General features: G+C 38.8%; 2 protein-coding genes across 2 annotated transcripts; both read left to right on the forward strand.

The window, feature by feature from the left end:
• Positions 1 to 1,567: 1,567 nt before the first annotated feature.
• On the forward strand, positions 1,568 to 8,796 carry ap1m2 (adaptor related protein complex 1 subunit mu 2). The gene is made up of 12 exons (XM_030431347.1): positions 1,568 to 1,816; positions 3,811 to 3,967; positions 4,935 to 5,002; positions 5,134 to 5,264; positions 5,357 to 5,504; positions 5,868 to 5,994; positions 6,099 to 6,241; positions 6,723 to 6,794; positions 7,011 to 7,169; positions 7,293 to 7,418; positions 7,686 to 7,761; positions 8,536 to 8,796. Exons 1-12 carry the CDS (start codon positions 1,775 to 1,777, stop codon positions 8,559 to 8,561), a joined length of 1,275 nt encoding a protein of 424 aa, XP_030287207.1. The 5' UTR covers positions 1,568 to 1,774; the 3' UTR covers positions 8,562 to 8,796.
• Positions 8,797 to 9,134: 338 nt separating this feature from the next.
• Positions 9,135 to 12,246, forward strand: cdkn2d (cyclin-dependent kinase inhibitor 2D (p19, inhibits CDK4)). The gene is made up of 3 exons (XM_030432632.1): positions 9,135 to 9,339; positions 9,712 to 9,870; positions 11,357 to 12,246. Exons 2-3 carry the CDS (start codon positions 9,730 to 9,732, stop codon positions 11,708 to 11,710), a joined length of 495 nt encoding a protein of 164 aa, XP_030288492.1. The 5' UTR covers positions 9,135 to 9,339; positions 9,712 to 9,729; the 3' UTR covers positions 11,711 to 12,246.
• Positions 12,247 to 13,182: the final 936 nt, after the last annotated feature.

Below are 13,182 nucleotides of genomic sequence, written 5' to 3' on the forward strand. Positions count from 1 at the left end.
TTATCTCAGCACAGCAATGTGGACAAACCAACGAGAGGAGTGTCTGGTGGTGTGACAATTTCCCGCCCACCATTACTGCCTGCAATGTGTGATGCACTCAAGCCAGAGGCTCCCACTGTTTGGAATTGAGCCTTTTCTCCAGTGGTGGTGAATTAATGTTTTTTCTCCTGTGCTCTGTCAGTGTTCAGCTATAATTCTCTTTAGTTCAACTTCCTACAAATGATATTTTTCTTTAAATATCTGAAATGACATTGCAGATTCATAGTGGATAAGGAGATCTCCTGCTGCAGAAAAATATACTTTGCAGTGTAGCAAAATGTTCTCAAAATAGCTAAATAATCCTTCAGATACAGAGGCCATGAGGCCTGAAGTTAAGGCCAATACATTATTGTTGTGTCTCATTGACGTTTATAACTCTGAGGGATAAACTGACTTTACAAGGTCTTTGACAGAAATGTGCACTATAGACATATATCAAGTTTAAGTGCCTGTTTAAAAAAAACACAGGGAAAAAGTGAGCTATAACGGGCTACAATGTCAGATGGCAAATGAATGCCTAATCTGCAGAGATGTGGACTCGAGTCAGTGTAACTTGGACTCATGTCACTGTTTTGATGATCTGCAACTTGACAAAATGAGTTGAGACTTGACTTGAGACATGATGACATGACTGACGTCTCTATGTTCATTTACTTTTCAGTTTAGTTGAGTCCTGAGTATAGATTTGATGTATCAGGTCAAATATGTCCTTAATTGTAATTCCTGCTGTGGTCAAAGAGACCAAACATAAAAAAAAAATAGCAATTTAAAAAAAGGGGAGTGATCATGCTTTCTATCGAGAACGAGAAAAAATTACAAAGAATTCTGGCAAAAACAATGTCAGCACAAACAGAACCAATGTAAGCTAAATAAATGTACAAAATGTTAATACAGTATATACTACTATTAGATTTTACAAGTAGATACACAAAAGAAAAAAACAGCCATAAACAAAAACACAAATCGGACAATAGCTCAGAAATGTAATAAACATGTTGTGTTTATTAGAGATTTAAGCAGCAAATTTAGTTTTACAAGAGAAGTAAAAACTTCAGTTTCGATTAATGAGTGCCATCATTCGGATTATCATGGTAACAAACAATATGTTAAAGTCAAATAAGTAGAGCTTGAGTCACAAAAGTGACACAACAGGTGTATTTCTAGACCGTTTTAAAATAACAAAGACTTAATGTATAATACAATAGAATCTTATTTCACTGAGCACCTTTTTTTTTTAAACAAGAAATTGAATAAAATAATATTCCGATAAGTTAAATCAAAACATCATAATGCTAAATACGCAACTCTAAAAATAAAATAAAATACAGAAATAATTTAGTCAAAAACTTTATGCACTATTATTCAATAACAATTTGCAACATTTAAAATAAGGCGCACGACGTCGCTCTCGGTCCCTGCTATGATTCGTGTGTCTGCAGCGCCCTCTAGCGGACACACTGAGAGGCACACCCTCCTCCTCCTCCTCCTCCTCCTCGCGTCTCTGCTCAGGTGAGCTAGTGAATGTTTCACCTGCATGCGATGACGTCACGGCACCTTCAGGAAAAAACGACACGGTTGGAGTCCACGATCACCCTGGGCTGATGAATGTCTGCTGCGTGGATGAGATGAAACGAGAGTGAAGCCAGAGAAGACTCGGGTCGGACTTCAAACTTTGTGTGCGTGTGTGTGTGTGTGTGTTGACTCGCATGTTGACGCTGCTGCGGCCACAAACACGATGTCTGCCTCCGCGATATTTGTGCTGGATCTGAAGGGGAAGGTAAGGAGTCAAGCCGGAGCTCACTGTCGATCATTTCTCACATGACACAACACATAAAAAACAACACTTTCTCCTTCCTATGTCTGTTTAAGTCTAGTTTTCACTGGTTCTTCAACTGTTAATCATTAACGGCGTCGTTAATAATTAATAAAACAGCTTGCGACACACTAATTCATATTCCCTTCTGTTCTTTACTTCCGGATTTCACTGTTTGTAAGCTGCAGCCTGAAATAGCTCCACTGAGGGGACCAATTGTGATGAAGCACCTGTGGCCTTCAGACATGGCATGTGTGACCACCTTTGTGTTGTCACTGTCCACAAACACCTCTGTCTCTCTCTCTCTCTGTGTAACCTGACACACAGGTGATTGTTACTGAGAAAGGGAAGTGTTTTGGGTGTGTGTGTGTGATCAGAGGGTGTGTTACTGATCCAGCCACATGTGACATTAAAGTGGGTCCAGGCACAGTGCTGCTCCTCTGACCTGTAGAAGTCTCAAAGTCCCGGAGCAGCAAAGTCCCGGAGCAGGTTCGACTTGTTTTGCATCCGTATTATCTGAAGACACCTTATCTTTCCTTTGCGCCACAGCAGGTCATTGTTCTTAATGTCGACTGGGTTTACAGGGGATCGCCACTAAATTATGTATCACAGCATCTGAGGGTCTGTAGGACACACTTTTACTGAGTCACACTGGGAAACATGAATGGATGATTGAGAGTTGTGGCTCCTTCTGAAGACTTTATGTCCAGGATGCAAATAACAATTATTTTCATGATCAGTTAGTCTGAATACTTTCTAAATTGGAACATTATTCTGCTCTAGGAAGAGGAAAGTAAAAGCTGAGGTGACATCATGGAATTGATCCTTGTTGCCCCACCTGCAATTGTTTATGTTTTCTTCTCTCTCGTACTTTTCTGTGATTTTGCGTTATTCCTTTTACTCGTAATGACTCATATTGACTATTTGTGTTTTTACATTTCCTTGTCTGCCTTCTTGTTTTAACTTCACCTTAGACTTCCCTGTGTTTGGCTCAGCTGTTGAGTGTTTATTCTGTAGTAATGCCCTCCTGGGTTTCCTGCTTTTGCTTGATTGTCAAAACTCTGTTTTTTAAAAGTGCTATATAAATACATTTTATTATAATCATTATTATCATGAAGTTAAAAATATATAATTTGATTATTTTGAATCATCATTATTGCATCACAATTTTCATTGTCACTGTAACAAAATTGCTAAAATCGCGATGAGGTGACAATTACAGGGGTCTGTACCTGACAAGCATGTTTTCTAACGCCATGTGAAAATGATTCGTAGACTTTCTGCAGCACCTCTCTCATTTATAACGCTGTTTTATCACACATTCAGCCGTTTACCGAAAAAACGCAGCTCCTTGCAATTTGAATACAACACTATGTCATAATTTTTTTTTGGATAATGTCTTGCTTAATTGTGCGGACCCAACAGTTAATTTTAATACACTACTCAAAATAAGTTAGGGATATTGAGATATGTATATGCATGTGCTTGCATATGCAATTAAAGTTAAGGGACCAAAGATATTCACAAAACTCGAAAGAATAAAATGCATTTTATGTCACCGAATAAATAATTAAGTGAAACACTAAAATATCCCAATATCCCTTACTAATTTTGAGTAGTGTAGTATAATAATAATAATAATAATAATAATAATAATAATAATAATGATAATGATAATAATATCACATCAGTGAAAAATCTATAACTGTTAGTTACAATAATTCAGTTATCAATACTGAAGTCCATCGTCACTTACATTGTGATTCATAAGAATGGTTAATAAAGTTAGATTGAATCTTGTTCCATCTTTGTTAGTAACTGTTTTCAAGTATTTCGAGCTACTTTATCAACATGTTGCACTGGCGCTCTACAAATGAGTAAAACGTTTCTAAGCTGTCACATCTTTAATCAAACACGCAGCTGTGTGACATCCCTGTGGTGTTATTCACTCTCCTCAGGTGTTGATCTGTCGGAACTACAAAGGCGATGTGGACATGGCGGAGATCGACCACTTCATGCCTTTACTCATGCAACATGAAGAGGAGGGCCTCCTCTGTCCTGTGCTGTCACACGGCAGCGTTCACTTCATGTGGATCAAACACAGCAACCTGTACCGTATCTTTTACAAGTAGTTCTGGAGCGTGGAAATATTCTCTGTCCACTCTGAGCTGCGCCATGAGCCGTGAGTGCTTTTACTAGAGTATAAATTCAAGGTACTCTAATTAAGCATTTCCATTATTTTCCAAACATTATACTCTACAAGATCTGAGACGCACATACTCTACTTTTTACTCTACTACATTTGTTTAACAGCTTTAGTTTCTAATTATACAGATTACAATTTTTTACACCCTTTCTGTCCAGTGAAAAAGATGTCATGTTATCTTATAGATCTCATCAGCAGTAATTACATGTAACATACACATTAATACAGCAGTAATATTAATCCAAAAACATCAGACAAAATGGTAAAAACTAATAGAGACCAGTTTTCTCGAGAACAAGTTCTTTTGCTTTTGATACTTTGAGTACATGTTGCAAATAGATTGTTTTCCACAGTGTGGTAATAGTACTTTTACTTCAAGTGGAAACAGGCTTTCTTCCTTCTCACATCGTACTTTTGTTGGTGCCCATGTCGCAAAAGCAACTGCATCGTTTGCATTTTTCTTTGAGTGGCAGCTACCAACAACACAGAAGTAAATGTGAGTTCCTTCAGTCATTTAGTTTATACTGGAGACAGGAATGGTGCCGGGCTGCTGCCTGACTATCGCCAGTGAACCTTCCTGTTTCCAGGAGATTTCATGCAAAGTGGCAGGAAAAAAAAAAGAAAAGTGAAAGTGAGGTTTATAGGGAACCAATCTAAACGTTGAGGGTTTCATCACACTGCATTGTGCAATCAACATTTACTTCGCAATGAGACGTTAAAGGGGAAATCTCAGAAAAGCCCTCAAGTGCACATTCACATTCAACAAAATGTCTTTATTAAAGTCACAGAATATTGAATAACACAGCAAGGTGAACAACAGCAATCGTCTTAATTGTAAAAAAAAAATGTGCAAAACACTCCTTGACTCCTTCACAGTGGTGGCCACTACAAACAAGAACTCCAACGCCTCCCTCGTCTACTCATTCCTATACAAACTAGTGGAGGTGAGACACGTGTAAATTGCTGTAAATATTTGCTTTTTACATTTTCTGAGGGGAAACTTGTATTTATAGTGATGTGTTACTCAGGGCCACGGCCACAGATCAGTCTGATGTCTGCTCTGTGTGTTACGCAGGTGTTCACAGAGTACTTCAAAGAGCTGGAGGAGGAGAGCATTCAGGACAATTTTGTGGTTGTCTATGAGCTGCTGGATGAGCTGATGGACTTTGGCTTCCCACAGACTACTGACAGCAAGATCCTCCAGGAGTAAGACTTCCCAAAACACACACGCGCACACACACTATCATGTATACTGAGAGTGGTGTTGAATCACAGCAGTCCGTCTCTTCTCTTTGCAGATACATCACTCAGGAAGGAGCCAAGCTCGAGGTGGCAAAGTCCAAAGTGCCGACCACCGTCACCAACGCTGTCTCCTGGAGGTCAGAGGGGATCAAATACAAGAAGAACGAGGTCTTTATCGATGTCATCGAGTCCATCAATGTATTGGTAAGAAGAGATCCGTCATTGTGAGACTCACTGAGAGCTTTTGAACGCCACCTTAAGTCAGACGCCGGGTATCTGCAATTGCATCACCTAAAGCCACTTATGTTGTTAATCACAGGAACATTTTAAAAGTTGGAGTAGATTGTTTGTTTGTTTTTTTACACAAAACCGTCTAATAATAGCTAACATTGCTTGTATATAGTTAAAGCTAATGGTATTATGGTGAATAGGGCATAATAGAGCAAGTATTGCATGGATTTTCTTACTGTTTGATTTAATAAACTTGATGAATCAGATTAGTTTGATTTATTCAATTAAATAGTTATATAGTCCATATTTATCCACCGCTGTGTATCGTGTGTACAGGTGAATGCTAACGGCAGTGTGATGAGCAGTGACATCGTGGGCAGCATCAAGCTGAAAACCATGCTCTCTGGGATGCCGGAACTGCGGCTGGGCCTCAACGACCGCGTGCTCTTCGCTCTCACCGGACGTACGCATGCAGCATCAGTCTACATCCATCAGTCATATGTGGCTCATCTGTCTGCTTTAGTCACATTTAAATTAATACCACTGTTTGTACTGTGCTGTGTTCAGGTGATAAGGGAAAGACGGTGACGATGGAGGATGTGAAGTTCCACCAGTGCGTCCGTCTCTCACGCTTTGAGAGCGATCGAACGATCTCCTTCATTCCTCCTGACGGGGAGTCCGAGCTCATGTCCTACCGCATCAACACGCATGTTAGTCCAATACACACTGTATTCACACTAAATCCTCTATACACCATGTACCGTATTAATGACTCACATGCTGCTGGTTTTCAGTGGTGGAACGTAACACAGCACTCACGTACACCTTTGAGGAACTTCGTTGTTTCCATCATGAAAATATTGAATGGATGAATGGAGGATGGATGGCTTTAATAATCCCCAGAGGAGAAATTTGATACAAGAAACAGTCTAAAGATCTGTGAAAAACTTGAATGAAATGAAACAATTTTGACACAAAGCACTGCTTTATTGATTTGTTCATTGTGCAAATGTATATATAAAGAAAACATTAGACTAGTAGTGCAACTCTGACAGCTTTACTAGCCTCACACACATCACTACATGTCAACACACGACTAAATGAACATGGATACTGATGTATCATGTGTATGTGTATATTTTGAATGTAAAACTTGTTTTATAATAAAACCTTGTTCTTCATCTGTTACAGGTGAAGCCTCTGATATGGATTGAATCAATCATAGAGAAATTTTCTCACAGTCGAGTGGAAATCATGGTTAAGGTACTGAACAACTTTAATGTCACTGGTGATGTAAACATTGGAAAACTGCCAAAAACTAAAAGCAACAATTAGAGCAAGAATTATTCACCTAACTGTTTTTCTCATACTCGCTGTGTCTCCAGTTGTTTTTCACTTTATAGCTTGAACAGTCACCAACCATTTGTGAGACTGAAAAGACGTTCACAAGTATCCTGTCATATTGTGCTGCATTTTCAGGCAAAGGGACAATTTAAAAAACAGTCTGTGGCAAATAATGTGGAGGTGAGGGTCCCTGTGCCCAGCGATGCCGACTCACCCAAGTTCAAAACCAGCACGGGCAACGCCAAGTATGTGCCTGAGAAGAACATGGTGGTGTGGACCATCAAGTCATTCCCTGTAAGAAATATACAGTTACATCGATGCATTATATTCTGATCAAATACAGAAATGTATTTTATTCTCTCATCTCTCTGCCTTTCCGTGTTTAAACTGTTTGTCTATGTGCCTTTATCTATCCAGGGAGGCAAAGAGTTTCTCATGAGAGCTCATTTCGGTCTGCCCAGCGTTGAGAACGATGAGCTTGAGGGAAAACCTCCCATTACTGTCAAATTTGAAATCCCATACTTCACAGTCTCAGGAATACAGGTGTGTTTATAAGTCCAGTCGATCTGAGGCCTGTCGGAGCATGTTTTATATTCTTTATATCAATATGGATCCGTTTTAAAGCTCTAAACATCCCTTGACAAGATCACATAGGGCGTTTACAGCTCCTGGATAGTCAGGTCAGGTCCTGTAGATTCTGTGCTCAGACTCATAACTAGATTTATTTTTAATTGGCAATGATGCACAGTAATGTTACTTGCCTCAACATGTTGTCTTACCCTGTCACACTCACTCTCTTTCTCTTACCAGGTGCGATATATGAAGATCATTGAAAAAAGTGGTTACCAGGCTCTACCCTGGGTGCGGTACATTACACAGAGTGGAGGTACATTAAGCAATTCCTGCATAATCCTGCATACTCAAGCCTGCATCCACAACTTTAGAAATCATGAGGTCCCGAGTCCAGGTCCACCGTTTCCCAGTTTCCCAAATTCTGGAAAAAGCCATTATATTTACATCTAAATTCTGATATTATTTTGATCATCAAAACATCCAGTTTTATTTTCTCTACATTTCATTTCCCAACATGTCTCTGCCCTGCAAATAAACATGCATTTGCTGAACATTAACTTTAAGTATTAATGAGGTAATAATACAAACTCAGAAATAGTTCTTTGTTATATTTATATATAAGCAAACCATCTTCCAGGAGAATAAGGTCCACGAAACATTGTTTTAACCGAGAAAGGTGGCCACTTAGAAGAGTCCTGCAAATATAAACACAGTAAAACAGTATGAAATTGTGTTGTCTTTTGAGGACAGATTGTTTATTTAGTTTATTTAGTCATGAAAATCAATCAGTCAACATTTTTCTCTTCTCTTAAAATGTCTTCCAACTACATAGTGCACCTTTAATGTATCATATGATGTAAAGAAAATACTGGCATTGGCCTGTAAAATACCATTGATGTGGAATACAAACACCCTTCAGGTGTAGCTACAGCCATACAATCTTCAATACGTGTGACTTACTGTTTTATTGGAACATATTGTACTATTTAAGCAAGTGGTAATATACACATACAATTTAGAAATGTAATCAAATTGAACTTGGACTTTACTAATGTTTTCTCCTTACATGTGTTTTCTTTTCACATAGACTACCAGTTGAGGACCAATGTGTAAAGCCTGAGGGATTACTGTATATTCTTCACTTCCAGCACCTTCACAGGAACATCAATAATCACTTTAACTCGACTGAAAGAATGTCTTTGAATTTCACCTGTCAGTGATCTTGTTTTATGAAATCTGTGTGCAGCTTGATTTTAATGTTTCTACTGTGGGACCACTGCTAATTATTTAAATGTGTGATGATTTAATTCCCTCAAACAATCTGTCAATATTAAACCTTTGCATCCTCCTTCAGCGCCTCTGTTTTTTCCCATGAGTTTGCAACACCATGTAAGGGCAGATTTGTCCTCATATTGTAGTAGTGCATTGTGAAATCACAGTCGGTAAATTCCGCCTAAAATTAAAACCTTACACCCGCCTTTTTTCCACACTTGTCTCTGGAGAAATACAAGCAAAGGTCAGAAATGTGAATGAACTGCCTTTGAAGACATCAACGTATACGAATCGCCCGCTTTCTGCACCACGGGCTCTGATTGGTTGACTGTCGCTGTTACCACAGTGATAGTGTAGTAACAGAGTTGTAGCCCGGCCTCTTTTACCATATATGGAAGAGCAACACCCTCCGAGTGAGCTGTGATTGGTCAGCGTGTGTTCTCTCCAATGTTTGTAAATTGTAGTCTGGAGACACCGCTGTGTAGATCTCAGCGCGCAAATGTATTTACTAATGTTTATAAACCCTCCGTGTTCGGATTTTATTTAAAAAATACTGGTCTTCAGAAACAGCGGGATATAAAATCGTGTCGGCGCTGTGGATCTCAAGGAAACGAACAAGGTAATGCCTGAAAGCTCTACGGTTTGTTCTCCTTTCAATGTTAGCGGTTAGCCGGGATGCTAATTGTTTGTGATATTCAGTTGACGTGAGCTGTCTGGCTCTCGACACAACAACCGTGTTCGCCCATCTCTGTTGTTTAAACGAATGGTTTGTTAAATGGACCCGATCTCACATTGCGCTAGCAGTCATATAATAACATGGCGTCAACGGGGAACTAGCTAAAAGACGTTAGCCGGATGCTGTTGGTAGCTAGCTGTAGTCGTAGTTAATCTCGTTTCGCCGCTTTACTCTCCGTTGTACCGTTGGTGTCATAACGAGCATCCCGTGGTTGAGTTTGGGTCTGACTGTTGTTGTACATCTCCCACTGGACAGGCTGAAAGAGAGAATATAATGGTCCTTAGTCAGATGGATGCCGGTAAAGCTTTGACGGCGGCGGCAGCCAAAGGGAAGACGAGCGAGGTGCAGAGGATCCTGGAGGAATGCAGGGTGCATCCTGATACTCTCAATGAGTTCAACAGGACGGCGTTACAGGTGAGGACCAACTCACAGACATGCTGACACATAAGTAATATTAACAGAGGTATGAACTGCACACACAGACTGTAGAAACTTATCTCCTCTCGTCCTGACATAACGGTACGTATGGCTGTGCTGAGCTGTTATGAATATGTTATAGCACCGTGTTTTAAGGCTGTTGGTGGAATCAAGTAGAACCCAGATCCAGCAAAATGGAGAATATGTGATGACTTGACTTGCTAGAAATGCATAATAAAGAGGATATACACTCAGTTGCCAGTTTATCAGGTACACTTTCAACTAATGCCAGTCTAAGCCAGCAGCCATGTTATAAATCCTACCTACTTAAAGGTTATAATGCTAAGGGCTGTCTGTAAAATGTAAGAAAATGGTTAAAAATGTCCATTGATATTTCCCAAAGCTAAAGACACAACACAAATACATTCAGTTTACTATCAGAGGAGAAAAGAAACCAGAAAATATTCACTTTTAAGAATCTGAAATAAGCGTTGAGACTGAAACCGATTAATCAGTTATCTAAATAGTTGGGAATTTATTCACTGACAATAAATTGATTGCTTGACTGATCAATTAATCGTGGCAGCTCAAATGATGTGAGAATGAGTTGCTGATTTTACTTTATGATCATTGCTGTGGAATTGTTAGGCTATACTAAGAGGTGTTTCTAATATGTTAGGCTGTTTATATAAATGATGTAGACAAAATGGCCAGGCTTCAATTAACAGTTGTCTCTATCAATTAATCTGTTGCTGCAACCATTGGTCGAAAGAAAACGGATAACTGATTCATTGTTTGAGTTGTTTTTTTCAAGCAAAAATTAAAAAAATGTGCTGGTTTCAGCTCACATAATGTGAGGATTTCCCGCTTTACTTTGTCAGTTATGACAATTGTGACTTGTAGCCCTACTATGAAATGTCAGGGGGGAAAAAAAGAAAATATTCCTCGCAATTTCTAAGACCTCAAAGTGACGTCCTCAAGCCAACCAACAGCCCAAAACATGAAGATGTTTCATTAACTGTAAAGAATAACAAAGACAAAACAGCCAACATATGAGAAGCTGAGATCAGAAAATATTTGAAATTCTTGGCTGAAAACGTACTTAATGAATTATCCTAATGTTTGAAGAATGATTGACTTTCTATCGGTTGACTGATGAAAAATAAATCAACCTCTTTAAAACAACCTCAACTAAAAGATGTTGATGAAGGTTCTCAGTCATCCAGGTCATGGTAAATCGGAGCGCTGTACCAAGTGTGCTACGATTCAGCACTCACACTTTAAAGATTTTCTTTGAAGTGACTTTCAGGAATACAATTTAACATTTAAGTATTAATTAGTGATCTCTGTGGAGATCTCTGACATGATAGTGTTGGAAAGAACCTCTGAGAGAATCTAGGGTCATTTACACACCGGTGTTGAATTTACTGTGCACTCTCTCTCTCTCTCTCTCCCTCCCCCCTTCCTCTCATATCTCTTACAGGTGATGATGATGGGGAACTCCAAGGTTGCCAGTTTGCTGTTGGAAAAAGGAGCAGACCCCAACGTGCAGGACAAACATGGGATAGCGCCTGTGCACGACGCAGCACGGACAGGATTCCTGGACACGCTGCAGGTTCTGGTGGAGTACGGTGCCTCTGTAAACATCCCGGACCAGAGCGGCGCCCTGCCTATCCACATCGCCATCCGGGAAGGCCACCGGGATGTCGTAGAGTTCTTGGCACCACGGTCCGACCTGAAGCACGCCAACATCAGCGGTCAGACGGCCATAGACGTGGCCCGAGCTTCGTGTGTGCCTGATATGATTGACTTGCTTTTCGCTCACATTCATAGTTAGTCAGATGTCTGGGTGCTGGGTGCCCGCTGGGTGACCCCGACCTAACTTTTCTTTGCTTCAAACCTGGTGACTTGAATTCATTGCTGTGTAAAGGATTATTTGTTTTGTTAATTTGCACAGTGCAGTTTAGGCACCTTATATACTATCTGTTGTCCCTATTGATTGGGAGTGCACATTTGTAGATAGTTTCCCCAGTGTTTTTGTAATGATTGCATTATTTACATTGTGTAATTGTAACAGTTGTATGTGTTTTAAAACATTTCTTTTTTTTTTTTTGTTTTTTGTTTTTTACAAAACTTGACATGGTGCACCCTAATTGCTTTACATAGTTTTGTTTCTCTTAATTAGATGTACTTAGACTTTGAATTTACTCTTATTTATTGTTGGAATAGGACTGAATATTCCTGTGACTCTGTAAATAGTGACATTTATTGTGATTTGTTGAAATGTTATTTATACAAATACTTTTAAAACAAGTGAAATTATTCACTTTAATATTTGAAGAAGAAAGCACAAAATAAAGTGTTGAACTTGAAGTTTTGAAGTCATAGTTTTTCTTTTTAAACAGTTCACTGATTTTAGCTGTTTCCAAGCTGTAGCTACGAGCAACCACACCGAGGTCTTTGCTGTGGTTTTTCAGGGATGTCGGAGTGTTATGTACACTGTAAATTTTAAATGTTGACTTTAATTTAAAAAAGAATCAGGAAACCAATTACCTCAGAATTACTAAGTATAGTAGACTAATACATTTGAGTTGTATGCGCTAAAGAGTTTCAACATCTTGATGTAATTAGTTCACCTGGTAATGTTGAGGGTATGAGTTTCTACAGTTTTTTTTTTTTTAAAGTAAAGTCACCTTCAGATTTTGTGGTGTATGATTATGCATTTGTTTTTTAAGGCAGATTTTCTTTCCATTTGAAATGAAGAATTTTATTGTTTTTTCCTAATAACGTTATATAGTCTTTTTTTAAAAATGGTATTCAAACCATCATAACACTTAACAAGATGACAAAACAACTTTCTGCCACATAAACAGGCTTTTATTTGAGAAATTGTCCTGAGATTTCTTATATTTTTTGTTTTTATTGTGAAATACTGAAAAGCTTGACCTCATCTGGCCTATAAAAGTCATTTAAATTAAAAAAGACTCACTGCTCACGTGACAGGGCAAATAGAACCACTGTCTGACATTATTTTGTTGTTGTAATATGTCATGTTTCAAAATCTATATTTTATATTATAAGTACTTTCAAAAGATCATTTGGTTTGTACAATATCAGCTCAAGCCTTTGATAAACCACACTTCTATGATTTTCCTTCACATTTATAACATTGTGATGTATTCTGCCTTGATAGACAAAACAGGCTGATTCAAGGTGATTCATCAAGGGCATTTATAATAACTCCACAGTGGAATGTGGAAACCCTCTCAGAGGTCGCACAGATAGCTGGATTGCAGCTCACTAAGAATG

This window comes from Sparus aurata, chromosome 1 (genome assembly GCF_900880675.1).
Source record: "Sparus aurata chromosome 1, fSpaAur1.1, whole genome shotgun sequence".
Lineage (NCBI taxonomy): Eukaryota > Metazoa > Chordata > Actinopteri > Spariformes > Sparidae > Sparus > Sparus aurata.